The sequence below is a fragment of the Gossypium hirsutum genome, chromosome A01, assembly GCF_007990345.1.
Source record: "Gossypium hirsutum isolate 1008001.06 chromosome A01, Gossypium_hirsutum_v2.1, whole genome shotgun sequence".
NCBI lineage: Eukaryota > Viridiplantae > Streptophyta > Magnoliopsida > Malvales > Malvaceae > Gossypium > Gossypium hirsutum.
Genome location: NC_053424.1, coordinates 32,494,125 through 32,516,901, shown reverse-complemented (window position 1 = coordinate 32,516,901; position 22,777 = coordinate 32,494,125). Strand labels below are relative to the sequence as shown.

The 22,777-nt window shown below is 34.1% G+C and overlaps 1 protein-coding gene across 1 annotated transcript; it reads left to right on the top strand.

Annotated features, from left to right (window-relative positions):
* The first annotated feature begins 3,669 nt into the window (after nucleotides 1-3,669).
* On the top strand, nucleotides 3,670-7,242 carry LOC107916792 (uncharacterized). The gene is made up of 7 exons (XM_016846163.2): nucleotides 3,670-3,786; nucleotides 4,012-4,164; nucleotides 4,240-4,366; nucleotides 4,466-4,588; nucleotides 4,892-5,473; nucleotides 5,973-6,246; nucleotides 6,334-7,242. The coding sequence occupies exons 1-6, from the start codon at nucleotides 3,670-3,672 to the stop codon at nucleotides 6,095-6,097; spliced, it is 1,227 nt and encodes a 408-aa protein (XP_016701652.2). The 3' UTR covers nucleotides 6,098-6,246; nucleotides 6,334-7,242.
* Nucleotides 7,243-22,777: the final 15,535 nt, after the last annotated feature.

Below are 22,777 nucleotides of genomic sequence, written 5' to 3'. Positions count from 1 at the left end.
CAATTTAAACTATGAATCCAAATTCAAGTAACAATTTGAACTAAAAAGTTAAGCTTAGGTACCTAATTGGACAAAAAAAAGTTTAGGTATCAAATTGAACATTGGGGGGCCAACTTTAAATACCTACGTGGACTAAAAAAAACTTAGGTACCAAATTAAACTTTGAAGACAAGTTTAGATACAAAATGAAGTATTTACCTTTTTTAAAATTATTATTCCATACATTTATTATAAAGTTTTTCTGACTGAATTAAAAAAAATTCACAATTTTTATATTATATTTATAAAAATGAAAGATAAATAATTAAGATATTTGACAAAATTTTTTAAAAAAATTCTACTTTCAGAATTTGAAAACCTCCTCAAGTAATGTATGAAGTAATAATTTGTTTATTGAAGCTTTTTTTTTTTTGAAAGTAGAACCGGCATAAATGCATTAAATTGGGGAAGGATCACAACGTTTGAAAAAATAGCTTCCTAATGAAACATGAGGCTACCCAAAGTTGCCATCTGTCATCACATGCACTACTAGCAATGGGCAGTGCCTCAAAGAAAAAACCCTAAAAACCTTAAAAGCGCCTTAAACATCCTAAAACTGAAAAACAACAGATCAATTTCCTAAAAAAACTAAAACAAAGAAAAAATCTGAAATGCCTACAATTTTTCCCCTTCCCTTTATCTTTGTTTTTGTTATGGAATGGTTTCAACGGCCTTTTTCATTTTCATATTTTCGTTATTACTGTTATTTCTTTTGTTTTGAACACTACGTTTTACTTCTGTTTTCATTCTCGTCATACGGTGTGTTTTAGCATTAGTTAAACGGTGTCTTTCAGTCAGTTGTTACTATTAGGGTGAGTCTATTATTTGGTTACCATTTATACCTGTAACTAAAGTTCAAAAACTGGTTATGAAAATTTGAATAAGAATTTCCAGTATTCTCTCTTTCTTTATGAAAATTTGAATAAGAATTTCCAGTATTCTCTCTTTCTCTTTTCTCTCAATTTCTTTTCTTATTTTTCTCTTTGTTTTCTACTATTCTAGATTCATTACATGAAAAATGTATCAGAGCTTTGTCAATCCTCATGGTCGTGGAGGGAGTGACTACAATGATGTAGAAGGAACTTGGAATGATGTAAGGAGAGCCTCAGCTGCAAGTTGAATTTACTTAGTTAGATGCAAGGATTGATGCGCGTTTGAAGGACTTTCAGGAGGGAATTAAGTCTGAGGTTTGTTCAGAGGTATGATCTGAACTTCGATCCGAGATCTATTCTTTATTTGAACAATATTTTGGACAATGTCCTCCTATTACAGATACTGGTGTGATAACTAGTAAAGGGAAATGTACTTTATATTCTCCTCCTGGTTTTTCAGCAAAGGAACACCTCATAGTATCGCCTATACCAAATCTAGGACATTCGAGTATACCCTCGCGAGGAGGTACCTTGGAAGTCGGAAATAACTCTTTTCGAGTAGATTGTCCGCACTTTGATGGGAGGTAATTTTAGAGGTTGGTGGTCTAAGTTGGAACAATACTTTGAGGTTGAAGGGATAAGTAAGCATGCTAAGGTTAGGGTGGTTATGTTGCATCTAGAGGGAAAAGCATTAAATTGGTATCATTTCTTTGTACACAGATATGGAGGGTTGCATCAGTTGACTTGGGAGATGTATGCTAGGGGAATTAAGGAACATTTTGGATCTAACTCCTTCCTTGATCCCATGACTGAGTTAGTAATTCTTAAGCAACACGGATTAGCTGAACTTACCTGAAACCTATGCCTTAAGCATATTCATCAGTAATTTGAAGCCTAAAATAGTCAGTATCTCAGGTTTTTTAAGCCCCAAACGTTGGTGGAGGGTTACAATTTAGCTAAAACATTGTATTGGGACTGATAAAAAAGGGGTTCACTGCTGGTAGTGGGGTTAGTTCATCGAGAGTACAGCAAGGAATGGGGAGCTCAACTTCAGTGGAGGGTTCAGTGAATAGTAACTCAGGACAAAGAATTCCATCTAAGTCTTTGTTTCAAACAGAGTTAGAGGATAGAAGGAAGAAGGGCCTTTGTTTTCGGTACGGCTTGAAGTACTTACCAGGTCACAAATGTTCTAAGTCTCAACTGTATCAGCTTATTATTGAGCCAATATAGGAATAAGATTCTATCTTCTGAGGATTTCTAGGATTATCCTGAGCAATTGGACTTAGCAAATCAAATTTCAGAAAGTCTTGTGTTGTTATATGCTCTTTAAGGGTTGTAGGGACATAATACTATGAGATTTCCAGCTCTTATTGGTTACACTGAAGTGGTTGTATTAGTGGACTCTAGTAACATACACAATTTTATAGATTTTAAGATGGCTAAAAGGTTGAATTTGGCAATAGAATCAGGAAGTACCTTGCGAGTGATGGTAGCAAATAGGGTTCGATTGTCCACTCAAGGTTTATGCAGAGCAGTTTCATGAGAAGCACAAGGTTACAAGTTCACTACTGATTTCTTAATTTTATCAGTGAAAGGATTTGATTTGGTACTTGACATTCACTGGTTGTTGTCTCTTGGTCCGTTTGTATGAAATTTCTCCAATTTGACTATGTAGTTTAATCATATGGGACAAAATTGCATCTTGCAAGGCATAGTACTAGGCCCACTACAAATTGTTCCTAGTAGTCAGCTTTCCAAATGCCTGAGTTTGGTAGGTAATGGCTTATGTCCTATGTTATTGGCTTCTTATGATCAGACTGCTCTTACAATGTAGCCAGTTTAGTTGCCACTCGAATTGCAAGGTCTCCTTGATAAATTTAAGGATATATTCCAAACTCCCACCGGTCTTCCTCCTCCTTGATTACAAGACCACAAGATTCCTTTGATAGATGAGTCTGAGGTGGTTAAGGTGAGGCTTTATAGATATCTTGCCATCGAGAAGACTAAAATAGAGAAATTGATACAAGAAATGTTGCAAGCTGGAATAATTAGAGATAGCAATAGCCCATTTGCATCCCCTGTGGTGATGGTCAAGAAGAAATATGACAGTTAGAGGTTGTGTATTAACTATAGGCAGCTTAACCAACTGACCATCAAAGATAAATTTCCCATTCCAATTATTAAAGAGATCTTGGATGAATTGGGGCAAGCAAATTTCTTCTCCAAATTAGATTTGTATTTAGGCTATCATCAGATTCGGATGTGGGAGCAGGATGTGTACAAAACAGCTTTTAAAACTTATGTTGTCCATTATGAATTCTTGGTCATGTCATTTGGCTTGACCAATACCTTCTCTAGCTTTCAATCACTGATGAATTTAGTCTTTTGATCCTTCTTGTAGAGATCAATTTTTTTTTAATAACATACTTGTGTATTCTTAGAAGTAGATTAACTATTTGATTCACTTGCAAGAGGTACTCCAAGTGTTGAGATCTAATCAACTTTATGTTAAGATATCCAAGTGCATTTTTTGAGCCACTCAGGTGGAGTACCTTGGACATGTTATCTCTTAAGGAGTTGTTAGTATAGATCAAACCAGGTGGCTAGTGTTTTAGACTAGTCTCCTCCAAAGTCAGTCAAGGAGTTACGAGGCTTTCCGGGTTGTCTGGGTATTACAGACGATTTATCAAGGGATATGGCTTACTAGCTAAGCCATTCACTACATTATTTAAAAAAAAATGTTACCTGGTAATGGACAATGTTGGAACAGACCGCTTTCAATCAGCTCAAGGCAGCTGTTTTTCAAGCTCCAGTTCTTGTTCTACCAAATTTTCAAGAACCTTTTTGTGTGGAGACGGATGCTAGTGGTCAAGGGGTTTAGGTTGTTTTACAGCAGAATGGAAGGCCAGTGGCATACTTCAGCAAGACGTTGGGAATCAAGTATCAAGCCTTGTCCATCTATGACAAAGAAATGCTTGCAGTATTGTTAGCAGTTAAGAAATGGCATTCCTATCTTGTTGGAAGACATTTCTTCATCAAAACAGATCATCAGAGCTTAAAATTCCTATATGAACAGTAGGTAACCACCCTTTATTTGCAGAAGTGGGTTACGAAGATGCTGGGATACGATTATTTGATCTCATATCACAAGGGAACTCAGAATACAGTGGCTGACACTTTGTCCAAGAAACCTCATGACCACACTTATCAACTGCTCCAATGTGAAGGCAATTTAGACTCTTCTTGGTCTGAGGTATGAGACCGTATTGTTGCTTCCTATGAGGCAGATAAGAAGCTCTACCAGTTGTGTCAAGATGTTTAAATGCAGCCTCAGTTGCATCCCAAGTACTCGTGGCATGGTACATTCCTTGGCAGATTGGGCAACATTGTGGTAGGAAATGATATCCAGCTTCGAAAACAAATTTTTGGTCTTTTCCATTACAGTTCTTTGGGAGGTCATTCTGGCATCCATGCTACTTGTCACAGGATATCTGCCTTGCTCTATTAGAAGGGTATTTTTAAATATGTTAAGCATTGGGTCTGAGAATGTGTAGTTTACCAGCGTTGCAAAGCTGATAATTTTGCTGCCCCTAGGCTTTTGCAACCCTTACCTATACCCAATCATGCTTGGACTATCATCAGCATGGATTTCATTGAAGGTCTGCCTTTGTCACAGGGTAAATCAACCATTCTTGTAGTGATTGACCGTTTAACCAAGTATGGTCACTTCCTTGCCTTAGCTTATCCCTTTACTGCCTTCACCGTAGCTCAAGAGTATATTTACCACATTTACAAGTTGTATGGGATACCCGAGTCAATCATGTCTGATAGAGATATAATTTTTTAAAGTAATTTTCGACAGGAACTGTTTCAAAATTTGGGCACCAAACTAAAAATGTCTACTGTCTACCATCCTCAAACTGATGGCCATACAGAAATTCTTAACAAGTCTTAGGAAGTTACTTAAGATGCATGATTAGTGAAAAGCCATCTGCTTGGGCGTCTTGGCTACTTTTGGCGGAGTGGTGGTACAATACCACCTACTATTTTGGCTATTCAGACCACTCCCTATGAAGCTTTTTATGAGCAAGACCCACCTCTTTACTTACCTTACTTGGTTGGTGCTTCTCTAGTGGCTACAGTCGATCACACCTTACAATTTCGAGAAGTTATGCGCAAGGTTTTGAATTTTCATCTAGCTCGAGCTCAGGATCGAATGAAACAAATGGCAGATAGACATAGGTCGGAGCGAGAATTTCAGGTGGGTAATTTGGTGTATTTGAAGCTGCAACTGCATCGACAACATTCTTTGCACAATTTTAAGAACCAGAAGTTGTCTCCTCGGTATTTTGGCCCTTTTTTAGTGGAGGCTCATATGGGACAGGTTGTTTACAAACTGTTGTTACCACCTTCTCCTTGTATCCATTATACTTTTCATGTCTCTCAATTGAAGAAGCATATTGGTTCAGCGGTGAGTGTTTCTACCTTGCCACCAGTGGGGTTTGATGCAGCTCTTCTCAAGACATCGATTCAAATATTGGATAGACGCCTCGTCAAGCAAGGTAACCATGTTGCTGTAGAGGTTCTCGTTGAGTGGGCGGACACATTTCCTAAAGATTCTGCTTGGGAGAATTTGCAGGATCTTTAACGTTGTTTTCCTATGTTTGATCCTTGAGGACAAGGATCCTCCTTCAAATGGGGGGTATTTGTTATGGAATAGTTCAACGACCTTTCCCATTTTCATATTTTCGCCATTATTGTTATTTTTTTTTATTTTGAACGATGCGTTTTACTTTTGTTTTCATTCTCGTTATTCGGTGTGTTTTAGCATTAGTTAAATGGTATGTTTTAATCCATTATTATTGTTAAGGTCAGTCCGTTATTTGGTTACCATTTATACATGTAACAAAAGTCCAAAAACGGTTATGAAAATTTGAATCAGAATTTTTAGTATTCTCTCTTTCTCTTTTCTCTCGATTTCTTTTCTTTTTCTTCTCTCTGTTTTCTACTATTCTAGATCTATTACGTGACAGTTTTACATTTCAGTAAATCTCTTTGCAGAAACAAGAACTAGTGCTCCTTTGTATCACATACTCATCTTCGTTCCTCCGGTTCCCTATCGACTGAGCTCCTCGGAGATTCAAATCAAGTCACCTCTTTATCCGGACTCAGAAATCCCGATATGACTACCTCTCTGTCCCCTCAACCAATTCCCTTTTGATCTCTTTGAATGACTAGTTCGACCGCTGTCGAGGTTTCTTCCAACCAGAAGTCAACGATTCACTTCTTCTTTCCCATGCTGCCATCGCATGTGCTGCTTCATTGGCTCCCCGAGGTATGTGGCTAAACACAAGAGTTCTGAAATTTCTAATCTTGCCTTGAATTTCATTTATGAGTCATTTCTTTCTTCTGTTTTTTGAAGCTTTTTAACGACCGTTACTGAATCTCCTTCAATAATGACGTTTTTAAACCCCAAGTCTTCTGCGAAGTTAACTCCATGAAGGCAGACCTATGCTTCTGCAGTTGTCGGGTCTCGTACATTCCTTACCGTTTAGGTGCATGAACCCATTACAAATCCCTTGTTATTTCTTGCAATAATTCCAGAAACTGCCCTATTATTTGGCTGATGAAAACTGGTGTCAAAGTTTACTTTGACTTGGTTATCTGTTGGGGACTCCTAATGGGCCTTCTGTATTTTGTGCTTACTCTCAAGGATATTATCCAACATTTTTATTTCATTTATAAGAGTTTTGATAAAGCTTACTAAATCAATTACACTTTATCGAATGCCTTCATGATAAAAAAATGTTTCTGTTGTGCCTAATCGCCCTGAATGAAGCTACTAAGCATGTATATTGCTTTCTGTTACTAAAATTGCAAGTCTCGATTAACCAACGTTTCCATTTTGTGTTTTCATGTGTGGGTCCGATCCGAACTTCCAACCTCTGGAGGACTTGCTTCGCAACATTACAGTCTCGAAAGACATGTGCAATTGATTCTTCATCTTCACCGCAAAGTGGACACAAGGCTTCAAATCTCAACTTTTGGAATTTTAGAGAACTTAGAGTAGGCATAAAATTGTTTGTGATCCTCCATAGGTTAATCTTAATCTTGCTGAGAACTTTTAATAAATTTTCATCTGTTCTGTCAATATTGTACTTTCATTTCCCAGCAAGTTAGCTTCTTTTGTAATACTCCATATGTATCCACTTTTTGTCGTGTATTCGTCTGATTTTTCACCCCACTAGACCATGGTATCTGGATGCTATGTATTCCCCAGGGGAATAGTTCTAATCATTTTTGCTTGGTCTTCATCAAAGAGGCCCTTTAACACTTCTTCCTTCCAAGTAATTGAATCGGGATTAATAAGTTCTTCAACCATAGTATACCTCCAATTGATATTCTGAAATTGTAAATTTCCATTCCCAGGGTATGGAAGCCATGTGTCATTCCAGATATTAACAGAATTCCCGTCGCCTATCCTCCATCCAACACCTGATTCTAAAATATTCCTTGTACCCCATTTACTTCTTCAAGTAAATGAACGGTGAGTTACTAACTCAGCTTTTAAAAAATCATTGCGTGGGTAATAAGTAGCTTTCATGACTTGCGCTAGTAAACAATTAGGATCGTAAATAAGTTTAAAACCTTGCTTTGCCTGCAAAGCTTTATTAAAATTTGTAAGTCTCTAAAACCAATATCCCCATATGCCTTTGGGGAACATAAAAACTTCCAACAACACCAATGAATCCCTTTATTTGTTTTTAAATTTCACTACCAGAACTTACATATAATGCTCTCCAACTCTCGACATAATGAAACTGGTAATCGTAAACACTGCATAGCAAATAGGGAATCACTCGTAGTACTGATTTAATAAAAATCTCCTTCCCTCCTATGGAAGGTTGTGAATTCTCCAACTTTTTACTTTTGTCAAAATCTTTCTTTAATTTCAACAAAAGCGTTTTTCTTTCTTCTTCCCACCATCGTTAGTAACCTAAGGTACTTCTCAGGATTATTAGCAATTCGAACACCCAAATCTCTTCCTATTTTAATCTTGATCTCATCACTTTATGTTATTACTAAAATAGATTAAAGATTTATCAAAATTCACCATCTGTCCAGAGATTGCCTCATATTCATTTACCACTGTCTTGATAGCTAATGCATCCTCCTTTGTTGCTTTTCCGAATAAAATACTGTCATCAACAAATAAAAGATTAGTTATTGGCAAACCACTTCGTCCTACTTTCACCCCTTCTATTTTCCCTTCCCTTTTTGCAAGATTAAGTAATCCTTTTGCACAGATGAGAAATAGATATTTCCTTAGTGGATCCCCTTACCATAGACTCTAGTTGGTTTGAACTCCCTTCCTTTACCTCCTTTAAGAACCACCGAATATGAGACAGTGTTAATACATCTCAAAATCAATGAAACCCATTTGTCACAGTACCAAGAGTTCTCATCATTTTTCCAACAAAAGGTCATTCAACCCTATCGTATGCTTTGCTCATATTTAATTTTAACGCGAATAACTCTCTAACCAACCTTTTCTTCTTAAAAGAATGCAACAGTTCATAGGCCACTAGAATATTATCGGTAATTTGTCTACCAGGCAAAAAAACTCCATGTGTTTCTTCAATACAATAGCTTAGGGTCTTTCTAAATCTATTAGCTAATGCCTTTGAAATTATTTTTTCAAATTTGTATGTCACATTACATGGGCTAATCGATCTAAATTGCCCCATATTTTTTTGCGTCAAAACCTTAAGAATTAGGAGTTTATTGAAGTATTTAATTGTTGATATATATATATTGTTTGTATAGTTGTAGGTGTTCCTAAAGTCTAGAATGTTGGTAGTTAGCCAAATACTAAGACAATGTTACTAATAATTGCTATTTTTATACCATGTGGGCTGCTAATATCATCATTTTATATTTTTGTACACCCAAGCACTCAATAGCTCTTATCCTTACTAATGCTTTTGGTATTTTATGACCATCAATTGTTGTTTGTAAGCAACCAATTTCGTTTTGGGCGTAGTATACCAATTTAAAAATATTAGTTCAAATTTACACTAAAATAAGATTCTTCAAATTTGACTTTTCTCCTTTCATTATTTATTTTCTTTATTTTTCAATTTTACAACAAATTTTGACTAATAATTTGAGTTTTTCGATTTAAATGGAGATGTGAATCTTTTATCATCTAATCCAACTTAATTTAGGGTATGTACTTAATATAAACTTTTCAAAAGAAAAAGTAAGTTGAAAATGTTTATTTTATTTTATTTTTAAAATGATGCATTGTAATACTTAATTCTTATCAATTTATCAAATAATATTCTAATGTAAACTTAGTACTTATAAAATATAATATTAGAAATTCAGTACTAAAATTATTCATTTATCAAAAAAGATGCCTTAGATAATTTTAAAGGAAAAATATTTGGTACACTGTAGTAAATTTTTTTAACTCTATAAATAAAATTATGGAGTTGACAAGTGTCATATAAAGATATAGTAAAATATTAAAAAAATATATTTAAAAAAAAGGAGATATGACAAATTTTAAATTTTTTTTTGTGAAATAAAAAATATACATTCTTATATACCAAATATTAACCCAATTTTGATTTGTAAATAATTGGATAACTATTTGCTATAACAGCGTAGAAATTTTTTTAATTACAAAAACGAGTTAAAAATTACTTAATTTATATTTAAAAAATAAAAATAAGTAAACAAGAGATATAATAAATTTGTAACCTCATTATGCAATTAAAAAATCACACTATTTAATTAATTAAAATATTTTGAGGAAGCATATCAGGTTTACCCATAGAAGTGATTGGTTGGTGACATGAAAATTGAAACTAAGGTATAATAATTTTAAGTAAAAAACGAAGGTCAAATGTAATATTTTATCAAAAAATTCGTATAGTTGCTTGATGAATAGAAAGGTAATGGAAAGGGCGAACAAAATATTCCTTCATATGTTATGAAATTCCAAGTAAAGCAAACTCAAAACTGGAAAGTAAGCCAAAAGGTGCATGTATACCAAGCTTTTACTTTTATCACACTACCTATCAATTATTTGAATACCAATTTATTTCTCTCCTCTACTAACTATACACAAATCCAAAAAATATTCAATATCTAAAATTATCTTGCTCTATTGTGAAACCAAAACCGACAAGACAGAGACAGAGGTGGTGTTAAGATTGTCATTTCTCAAAATGAATGCCAACATCCCCTTTAACTAAGTTTTTATTTTTATTAACAACTCTCCACCCTTATCGAACAAAGTACTAACCACATATGCATAAGATAATATCTACTCACAGTTATAATAATTTATTTAATTCTCTAATTTAAAAAAATATATTTTTTCAATTTTTAATTTTTTTTATATTTAAATTTATATTGTTTATCAAATCACAATTTTTTAATATATGTTAATTTTGTTGGTGTGAATGCTACGTCAATAATTAATTAATTTTTTTTAAATTTAAAATGTATAAAATCCTAAAAAAATAATTTCTTTTAAAAATTAACTAACTTCTTACATGATATACACATAGACTGTCATATCAGTAAAATTAACAAACTTTAAATTTTTAATTTGACAAACAACACAAAATAATTAAAAGAGATAAAAAATTAAATAGTAAACTAAAATAAATTTTTTTGTAAAATTAAAGGGCAAAATAAGTCATTATGTTTATATAAATATAATAATATAATATTTCATGGAGTGGGTCCAATACAGAAATGTTCATTAAGATCTTTCTGTTGGTTCCCATATACAGTAAATTAAACTGCATACTAAAAATGGTTAAGCCAGAAGCGGCAGTGTTAAAGGGGATGTTACTGTCAAATGAACGTCGGTTTAAAAGCTAACACTCTTTCTAAGAACATCAGTAGTTGAAAGGCTTAAAAGCACCTTATAGTATCCAAAGCCGCCCCAAGAAAATGAGTAACAAAGAGTTTTACTCCCAAGTAAATGTACCCTTTTCATGGGAGCTCAAACCAGGAGTTTCAAAGGTGACAAGTGAAGATAGCAGCATTGATATAAGCCATGTCACGGTGAAATTACCCCCTCCTCCTTGTCTTTCGAAGAGTGATCGATTTTGTGTCAATAATTTGCAGGGCGTTCTTAATGTTCCCCCGTGCCAACTTCGGCCTAAGCCGACGAGAAGTTCAGCAAAGAAAGGTAATGTCAACAGCCAGGATGACCCTTTTGTTGCAGCTTATCGGAAGTGCACGGAGCAATCTGCGGATGATAGTACCGATGACGAAAATGATGCCAGCAGTGGCACGACAATGAGGACTAGGAAGAACATATGCACTCTCTCATGTAAGTATTCATGCACTGTTAGTAGTGATAATGTGGTACGAGTGTCTCAGTGCTTGAAAGAAAAGGCAAAGGAAGACAGTGACTTTGTTTAAGGCAAATGTTAGATGATTTATGAAATGGTAAATTACAACATTAGTAATTAAATTATAAATAATTTTTTTTATTTAATTAAAAAAAATATAATTTGGTCATTACATTATTCGAAAGTTTTCATTTAAGTCATTAAACTATTTAAAAAAATTTATTTAAGTTACGTTGTTGTTAAGTTTTTTTTCTTTTTAAAAGTTCCGTTAGTGAGTTCTAAGTGATAATTCAACGATTGATATGGTAGATTAGTACCTATCGATAAGTAGAAGAACATACCTTAGATCCAAGTTGATCTGACATTCAGTATCAAAGAACAGAGAAAAAAATTGTTTGAATTTTTTGTTCACAGATTTGTGACATCCAAAGCTATTTCATGAAAAAATAATTGAATTGAAGAAAAGAAGAAGAAAAAAAGCTTTCGAACATCGATTATAAGTTTTTAACAATTCAATGACTTAAATAAGAACTTTTGAATAATTTAGTAATTAGATTATAATTTTTTTAGTTAAATGAACAAAACGAAAACATACCCATAATTTAGTGACTAATGATCTAGTTTACATTTTGTGAAATGTAATGTATGTTTGGCCATTGGTTTCTTGAAATATTGATGAGATTGGCAGTCAAACTTTTGTTTGAATTGTACTGGTTTACAACTTTTAAAGCCAATCCAAGTTATTTGTCAATTTGTTGATAGTTAAACTGATTGAAACTTAAAACGAACTATAAGCTATATTAGGGATTAACAAAAACTCCTCCGTATTCTTTTCTGCACTAATTTTCAACTTTTAGAATCTGTATTTAGTCTTTTGAGACTTACCCATAATTGCGCCAAAAGGCGGCAAGGAATTTTGATAAATCAGTGACTAAAAATGTCTTTACATAATCACAGTCAATCTTTCTCAGTTTTGACTGATATTAAAGCACTCACAACGTTTTCAACCTGTGAGGTTCGAATAAAATAATCAGTACAATATTTTATAGATTGTTTCAACAAGTTAAAAAGTGTTGTGCGGAAGCGTGTAAAAGAGTAAAATTATTGTACTAAAAAATCACACTAAGTTCAATTCCCAGGAAAAAGAGGTGGATCACAAGGATCGCTTAAGTACCAGGTCTTTCCTAGCCAGAATATCCCTCAATTGTAATTTAATAGCACAATAAATCACTACAATCACACACACAATTCATGCAGAATAATACAATAAAGAACACAAGAATTTAACGAGGTTCAGCAAATTTTGCCTACGTCCTCGGGCACTACCAAATATATTTCACTCCAAAATACAAGTGAGAATTTACAAAGAGAGAGAGAGAAAACAATGCCTTAAGTAGAGAATGGCAAGTTTGAGATACAGAATGAGAGATGGTTATGCCTATTTATAGTTGAGGTTCAGGGATCAACTTGCAAAGTCACTTTACAATTAGGGACCATATATTGCAAATATTCAGATTTTATTATGCCAATATCTCGATACCCATATCTTTGACTTTCCAATATTTGATACCCATATATTTGACTTTCCAATATTTGATACCCATATCTTTGACTTTCTATTATTTGATACCCATATCTTTGATTTTCCATAAATATGGATAATTCCCAATAATCTCCACCTTGAAGATTTGATTCGAGTAATCTTATCTTCACACAATTCTCTCTGCCTTTGTCAACAACACTTGATAGTGCCTTCTTCAACTGTTAAACATGCAGAATATTGATCAAGTTCAAACAATGTTCGAACTTGATTGTTGTTACCACCTTGGTCATCATATCTGCGGGATTATCTGCAATCTTAATCTTCTGAAGGTGAATTTTCCCCTCATCAATAATTTCCCGCACAAAGTGGAAACGTACATCGATATGCTTTGTACGTGCATGATAGACTTGATTCTTTGCTAAATGAATAGCACTTTGACTATCACAATACACATTAATATGCTCCTGGACCAATCCCAAGGTTTTAACCATACCTTGTAACCAAATAGCTTCCTTTATAGCCTCTGTTACAGCCATGTATTCAGCTTCTGTGGTTGACAACGCAACTGTAGACTGCAGTGTAGACTTCCAACTTATTGGTCCTCCAGCAAGAGTAAACACATAACCAGTGGTTGATCTTCGTTTGTCCAAATCACCGGCATAATCAGAATCAACGTACCCAACAACACCTTTACCAAGTGTAGTATCCTGCTTGAACAGTAATCCAATATCCATGGTCTTATGAATATACCGTAGAATCCATTTCACAGCTTGCCAATGTTCTTTTCCAGGATTATGCATATACCTGCTCACTATACTAACTGCCTGTGAAATGTCGGGTCTTGTACACACCATTGCATACATCAAGCTACCTACTGCATTAGAATACGGAACTTGTAACATGTATTCTTGTTCCGTATTTGTCGAAGGAGATAGTTGTGCAGAAAGCTTGAAATGAGAAGCCAACGGGGTACTTACAGCTTTAGTCTGCTCGTTCATGCCAAACTTCTGTAGTATCTTCTTTAAATATTGCTTCTGAGATAAACTAACTCTGCCATGAGCTCTATCCCTACATATTTCCATGCCAAGGATCTTCTTAGCTTCACCTAGATCTTTCATCTCAAACTCAAGGTTGAGTTGAGTCTTCAATCTCTCAATTTCAACTTTACTCTTAGATGCTATCAACATATCATCAACATATAAGAGCAAGTATACGAAAAATCCTTCTTGTAGCTTCTGAAAATACACGCAATGATCAAATTTACTTCTTGTATACCTTTGCCCTTTCATGAACTGATCAAATCGCTTGTACCACTGCCTTGGAGATTGTTTCAATCCATAAAGCGACTTTGTCAGTTTGCAAACCCAATTTTCTTTATCAGCAACCTTGAATCCATCTGGCTGAGTCATATAGATTTCCTCTTCCAAATCACCGTGTAAAAATGCGGTCTTCACATCGAGCTGAACTAGTTCAAGATCATATTGCGCAACCAAGGCTAGCAAAATCCGAATAGACGAATGCTTCACAACTGGAGAAAATACTTCATTGTAGTCTATTCCTTCTTTCTGAGCGTAACCCTTTGCTACCAATCTAGCCTTGTATCGAACTTCATTTTTATCAGGAAATCCTTCCTTCTTTGCATATACCCATTTGCATCCAATTGCCTTCTTTCCTTTAGGTAGTGTCACCAACTCCCAAGTCCTATTTTTATGAAGAGACTGCATTTCTTCATTCATAGCTTGCTTCCACTTTACACTATCAGAGTTACTTCTTGCTTCTGTGTAAGTAGAAGGAACATCATCATCTGCAATTGGAAGTGCATAGGCCACCATATCATCAAAGCGAGCAGGCATACGAATCTCTCTTCTTGGCCTTCTATATGCAATTGAATCATGTTGTTGTAGAAGTTCTTGGGTCGAAACTTCTTCATCATTTGTTCCTTCAATATTAGCTGGATCATCATTAACCTTTTCAAGCTCCACCTGCTGCAAAGTGCCACTGGTTGTGTTATCCTTTTGTGAATCATTGTTCTTCATCATGGTTGATTCATCAAAAGTCACATCTCTACTGAAAATTATTTTCCTTGTATCAGGACACCAGAGACGATATCCTTTTACTCCACCAGTTATACCCATGAATAATGCTTTCTTTGCTCTTGGGTCTAACTTAGATTCTTTTACATGATAATATGCAGTGGAACCAAAAATATGTAAAGAATCATAATCAATAGCAGGTTTACCAGCCCACCTCTCCATAGGAGTTTTTCCATTTATTGCATCTGATGGCAACCGATTAATTAGATGGCACGTATATGTAACTGCCTCAGCCCAAAATTCTTTGCCCAATCCAGCATTGGACAACATACATCGAACTTTCTCCAGTATAGTCTGATTCATACGTTCTGCCACCCCATTCTGTTGTGGTGTATCTCGAACAGTGAAGTGTCGTACAATACCTTCATCGTGACATACTTGTAGAAATGGATCATTCTTGTACTCAGTACCATTGTCTGATCGAAGTCGTTTGACTTTTCGACCAGCCTGGGTCTCCACCATCTTCTTTCATTTCAGAAATACATCCAAAACTTCATTTTTCCTTTTCATTAGATACACCCATACTTTTCTTGAATAATCATCAACAAAAGTAACAAAATAGTGCATACCTCCCAAAGAAGCCACTTTAGTAGGTCCCCACACATCACTGTGAACGTAGTCCAGAATTTCTTTTGTATTGTGAATTGCTGAACCAAATTTTATCCTCATCTGCTTGCCCAGAACACAATGTTCACAGAATTCCAATTTGCAAGAATTTGCACCTTTCAACAAGCCTTGCTTGGCCAAACTCTGCAAAGCTTTTTCACCAGCATGTCCCAATCGCATATGCCATAACCTGGTAGCCTCTGAATCTGCATCTTTCGTAAAAGCTGTTGATGTTGATCCAATAACTGTACTTCCATTTAAATAGTACAGATTATTCCTTCTTGTGCCTTTCATCACCGTCAATACCCCAGCTACTACCTTTAGTAATCCATCTCTCAAAGTGATTGTGAGCCCTTTAGATTCTAGGACCCCTAATGAGATAAGATTTTTCTTCAAGCTAGGTATGTAGCGAACATCTGTCAAGACTTGAATTGAGCCGTCGTGATTCTTCAATTGGATTGTACCTACTCCCATTGTCTTACAAGCGCTATCATTGCCCATAAAAACAACTCCACCTTCTAGTTCTTTAAGACTAGAAAACCAGTCCTTATTAGGACACATATGGTAAGTACATCCCGAATCCAAAATCCACTTATCTGTATGACATGCCATTGCCATGCCAACCAAGCTAAAGTCTGACTCCTCATCATGCTCCGCTACACATGCATCAGAAATAGCTTTACCCTTTTGTAACTTAGGACAATTCTTTTTCCAATGCCCTTTCTCAAGACAAAAAGCACATTCATCTTTGGCAGGTCTCCCTTTGGACTTACTCCTTCTACCAGATTTGTTGCTGCGCGAACGAATTCTTACTGTTAAGACTTCTGTAGTTGTATCTCTATGATCTTTTTTATCTTTCTTTCGAGTCTCAGATCTATACAACGCACTACAGACTGCATCAAATGTGATTGTATCCTTCCCATGAAGCAATGTGGTGGTAAGATGATCATATTCATCAGGAAGAGAATTCAACAACAGTAATGCCTTGTCTTCATCTTCAAATTTCTCATCCAAATTTAGCAAGTCTGCTAAAATTTTATTGAATGAGTTCACATGGTCATTCATCGACATACCGGGTGCATACGTGAATCGATAAAGTTTCTTTTTCATAAAAAGCCTATTTTCAAGACTTTTTGTTAGAAACTTTTCTTTCAGTGTATCCCACAACTTCTTCGCTGATGTCTCCCTCATGACAGAGTACTTCTGCTCTTTGCCCAAACATAGGCGAATTGTTCCACATGCCTGTCTATTGATCTTGGCCCACTCCTTGTCATCCATCTTGTCAGGTTTTTCTTCAAGGGCTATATCCAGCTCTTGCTGACATAAGACATCCAGGATCTCACATTGCCACATACCAAAATTATTGGTACCATCAAATTTCTCTACTTCAAATTTCGCATTGGTCACAGTAGTCTTTGACGATGACTTTTCCATTTTTTTTCTCCTCAATCCCAACTACAGTACGTGAACAGTGCCGTGAACGATCGTATTCCCCAAGTACAATCTAGCTCTGATACCAATTGTTGTGCTGAAGCGTGTAAAAGAGTAAAATTATTGTACTAAAAAATCACACTAAGTTCAATTCCCAGGAAAGAGAGGTGGATCACAAGGATCGCTTAAGTACCAGGTCTTTCCTAGCCAGAATATCCCTCAATCGTAATTTAATAGCACAATAAATCACTACAATCACACACACAATTCATGCAGAATAATACAATAAAGAACACAAGAATTTAACGAGGTTCAGCAAATTTTGCCTACGTCCTCGGGCACTACCAAATATATTTCACTCCAAAATACAAGTGAGAATTTACAAAGAGAGAGAGAGAAAACAATGCCTTAAGTAGAGAATGGCAAGTTTGAGATACAGAATGAGAGATGGTTATGCCTATTTATAGTTGAGGTTCAGGGATCAACTTGCAAAGTCACTTTACAATTAGGGACCATATATTGCAAATATTCAGATTTTATTATGCCAATATCTCGATACCCATATCTTTGACTTTCCAATATTTGATACCCATATATTTGACTTTCCAATATTTGATACCCATATCTTTGACTTTCTATTATTTGATACCCATATCTTTGATTTTCCATAAATATGGATAATTCCCAATAAAAAGCAATAAGTATCTAAAATAAATTAATTTTTTATTTAATTTATAATTAATTTATTATTTAAAATAAAAGACAGAGAATAAAGAATAAAAAACGGGAGAGCAAATATAGAGCCTATTTTATTCATCAATCAAAATAATTTACCATACTTCTCCAAAATCTATATTTATAGACATAAGAAGTATAAATGAAGTAGAAATCTACTTCTAATGGCTAGTAAAATTTAAAGTACATCAAAACTTATCTTGATCTTAATAGACATCCACTTAATAAAATATTCATAACACTCCCCATTTGATGTTCATTGGTAGATAATGTGCCTCGTTAAAACTTTGCTAAGATAAAAAAAAACCTGTGAGAAAAAAATTCCTATGTGAAGGAAAAATAATACACATATCTATAATACGTATAATATACTCCCTTATTAAAAACCTTACCAGGAAAACCGGTTAAAGGAAAAAGAGTACAACGTGTATTTACTCCCCCTCATAAAAATATCACATACTTTCTCATATTCTACGTATTCAATCTTGAATACTAATTTTTCAAATGACTATTTGAATGTATTTACTAAGCATTTATATCATCATTCTTTTGAAAGTCATGAGTGACAGAAAATTTGGGGGAAATACATTTTGATATATTTAGGAGTTTCAACAATAATCATAGCAAATTTTAATCATGATTCTTCTATAAAAATACAAATAGGTATTTTGGTTCATTTTATAATCCTCCTTTAACTACTATTCACTAAGTCAAATTTATCACATATGTTCAAATTATTTTAATTCATATAAATGAACAATTTCTCAAGAATTTCAATATGCTTCTAGCATTTTAAATCCTTTGAAGATTTTGATATCAACTTTACTATATAGTGATTCATAAAAAGTTGTAACAATAATCATTAGACGCAAGTTAATTTTTTTATGAACTGTCAGTTTAATAATATATTTAAAGGTTATTGCATCCACCACAAAAGAATATTATATCTTTACATAATTAGTGCTAGGACTTAGCGAAAAACTTCATATTTATATTTCCTTTTGCAAAACTATTTCATTTGTACCTTTACTAGCTTTATACCTTTAGATATTTGGACTACTACTCCAAAAACTCCACAAATTTAATTGTACTTAAGGTTCGTCTTTATATTTTGATCAGTTTATTTCATATTTCTATTGCTCAATAAATTTATTCAAGATATTCCTTTTATTTCATTATTTCAATAATAATATTGCATGCAAAACCATTGTCAACCAATTTTACTATTCAGTTCCACATTTTCTCGAATTGACATAATTTATTGAGATATCTTGTTTTCACTATTTTAATTTTCAGTTTTAGGTACCTGAATTATGTCTTGGGTTTTAGTTATGTCTTGGGTCTCTTCTAGAGCATCCTCCTCCACTATATAACCATCTAGAATAATTATTTTCTTTTATGAGAATTTTTATATTGGAACTTGTAATGAGTTATCCTTGTTGAACTTCTGGTTCAAATTACTTTCCTCTCTAGCTCATTATAAGTTATTATTTTTCTCCCCCTAATCTTGGGAAAACTATCGAATCAAAATAGTAATCGCAAATAATGTTATAATTGAATATCCAAAACATTTAAAACATATAATAATGTAAGAAGACTCGTAATTAATATATATTCTCAACTTTCTTTAAGGATTCACTTATCTTTATCCATTGTGGTGGATCAATTGGAATATATACGCACATATAAAAGTTCAAATATGGGAAATATTAGCTCTTTACCAAAAACCAATTGTAACGGGGAGTATTTATAACTAATTGCTTGATGTGTCCAACATAAAATCAACATAATCTCATGTCGAAATAGGAAGTTTAGTTCTCATAAGTAATGGTTTAGACATTAATCAGAGGCGTTCAATCAATAATTTCTTTAAACCATTATGCGCATACATAACAAACTTTTACAAAAGTTTTTCAAACTCAATCAATAAAAGAATAAGATATAAACTCATTAGTATTAGCAAGATGAATTGTCTTAATTGTTTGATCTGAATTTAATTATTTAAACAAGAAATCTTGCAACCGACAGGTTGTAAGTTTATAACACATACATGATTATTTTGTAGATGCATCTACCAGAATTATATAAAATCAAAATCATCCACATGGTGGATGAATGGATCCATATTCATTTTAGAAATGGAAGACATTAAATCTCAACTTCAGCTAATGAGTTTCTAATAAGCAATTTTCATTGAGAACAATCATGAGAATTCTTTAAATTAAAGAATCTTTTGGTTCTTTAATGAACGTCCATATGAATTCTCAATTAATTTTCCCATCATTATGATCCAGGATGGTCTAATTAGTCAAGCAAAGTAATAAATGCATTTGTATCAATAAACTTCGGGTTTACTTTAATATGTATTTCAATTATACTAATCATGTCAATATAAATTGTGGCAAATTGATACTTTTACTGTCATTCCTTTTACTTTGTATCCATAGATAAATACTATTGTGACATTTATTACTGGAAATGTCTAAATCATTGTAAAGTATATAATGCCACTAAGTCAACAAAATAAATATATTTTCTAAACAATTATATGCAATATTCGCTTTAGGGAATATACCAAAAATCCTCAAATGTAGGGCATTTGGTCTAGTGGTATGATTCTCGCTTAGGGTGCGAGAGGTCTTGAGTTTGATTCAAAATATAAATAACTCAATCCTCTTTTAATTCTTATGAAATATAATATTTTCCTCATTCACAATCTCAATATGAGTGTAACGCCCCAAAAATGTATATTTTTGTTTTCGTAAAACTATAAAACAAATATCTGTTTCCTTCAGTGGTTAAGTGTTCTGGGTGTATGTATAAGGTTACAAGTTTAAGCCTTGACTTGGGAAAATTTTGGTATTTTTATGAATAAAGCCCTATCTCTGGTTAGTAGGCTTATATTTAAAAGTTGGTAAAAATATATTAGAATGGGCCTGTTGGTCTGGTGGCTAAGGTGTGTATTGGTCGGTGGGAGGTTTGGGGTTCAAGTCCCTGTGCGAGCAAGGGAATTATTTTTGTTGCTTGGCCGTATGGCGTGGTGGAGTCCTAATCAAATTGAAATTTCGAGTAGTGGAGTTGTTGTGGGAGGTTAGGGAGAGAATTAAGGAGATGAGTTACTAGATTTTTAGGCATTATCTTTTTGTTTAGTTTTTTTTCAAATTTCAGACTCTTTTCCACCTTTCTGACATTTTCTCTCTTCTCCCCCACTCTCAATTTTTAGTTTTCCTATTTTTTCTAAATAATAAATCATTGCTGCCGAATTTCCTTTGAATTCCCCTTCCATTTTCGTTCTCTTTCTTCATCTTTTCCCCTTTGTGTAAGCTTGTAATTGTGTTGTACGATAAGTTTCCGTTTTACTAAATTTGAATGTTACCCTGGATAAAGGATTAAGGGGTGTTCTGTTGACTGTTTAGGAGTCGATCGTGAGGCTAGAATTAACGTTTGTCGATTTGACTTGAAGTGGTGATCGTTTGGTAAGCGTATAAGGTATGCGTTTTCTTGTGTTGTTTGGGCAAGTGGTTTTGGCTTTGAATTCGTTCTTAACTTTGTTGAACTCTTCATTAATGAGGAATGGTTATTTTTATAGCAGCGAATCATTTTAGTTGCTATCTCCCTCGTGTTGAGTAGTGGTGGAATTGTGCGAAGTTAGAAGGTAAGTGATGAGCGGACAATCTTAGACCTTTTGGTACGTGAATACGGTTTAATCTTAGTTTAAGACCGATTCTAAAGTTGGGATTGTTGATTATATGTTTTTGGTGATCTCGGGATTGCGGAAGCAGCGAAAACGATACAGGTGTGTACCCAAAAAGAAGAAAATGGGATTCGACGAAAAGCCAAAATTGCTTGTTGTCAATAAATAAGAGAAATAAGAGAAAATGATGCGGAAAATTATAGAGAAAGGAAATAAGGGTGTTATAAACTTGGAAATCAACATTCTGTACTATAATAGTTTTGGATAGCAGCAGTAGTCTAACTTTGAAAAATCATCAAAAATAGTGGAAATTGAGTTAGAGGTTGAATAAAATATGAAATTAAAGTTTATTGAGTCTAGTTTTTCATGGAAAAAACAATGTAAGCAATGGAATTGTAAGTTATGAGATATAATAAATTTTGTGAGACAAGGTTAGAATGGTTTTGGGTTCCCCTATTCTGACTTTGGAAAATCATCAAAAATTGTAAAAATAATAATTAGGGGCTTAAATTTATATTTTTAAATCACTAATGAGTCTATTTTCAAGAGAAATAAACAGAAACATCATCCAAATTTCCTACTAAGAGAAATAATTTTTAGTAAGGAAAGGTTGAAGTTGTCAAACAACAGAATTAGGATAAATTTGAAGATTTTACTGTACTTATTTAATAACCTACAAATTCTGAAAATTTTATGGTAGAAAGGTATTTGAGTCTAGTTTCAAAAACATCAAGCGAATCTTAATTTGGAATTCTATAGCTCAAGGTATAAATAATTTAGTAACAATGACTCAAGTAGACAACTTTGAAGGAACATATTAGTAAATAGTGAAAACATATATGAATATTTAGCTAGCATGGGTTACACTAAAAATGGGTCATGCGGCCAAGATCAATTTGGGCTGAGTGGGCCACACGGGCTTGTGGGCCCACATAGGTAGGCCACATGGGTTTGTGAGCCCATTTCTTTGAAAAATTGTCTAAGGTTGCACGGGTTGCCCAAGTCGACTATGGACCTACTAAAGGGCAAGTAAGCCCTACTTAGAACCCTATATGAGTGATCTGTCTATCTAATTTCCATACCGAGCATGAATTATGATATCTGAATGTATGTACTATAACTACATAATAGCATGACATCTTTTGTATGTTGCATTGCATCGGGATGGGTTATTTTTATTTGAATAAAGTGTTTGAAAGGCTATTAAGCCTGTTATCTGGTAGCTCTGCTACAAATTTCTAATTATGTGCCGCATTTCGGCACAGCATGGTGTGTAGGGATAGGTGGGTTGATTTAATCCCTACATGGTGTGTAAGGATGGATGGAGATGGTGTGTAGAGACTGGTGGGTAGGATTCTGATTTCTTGCTATTGCATATTGTA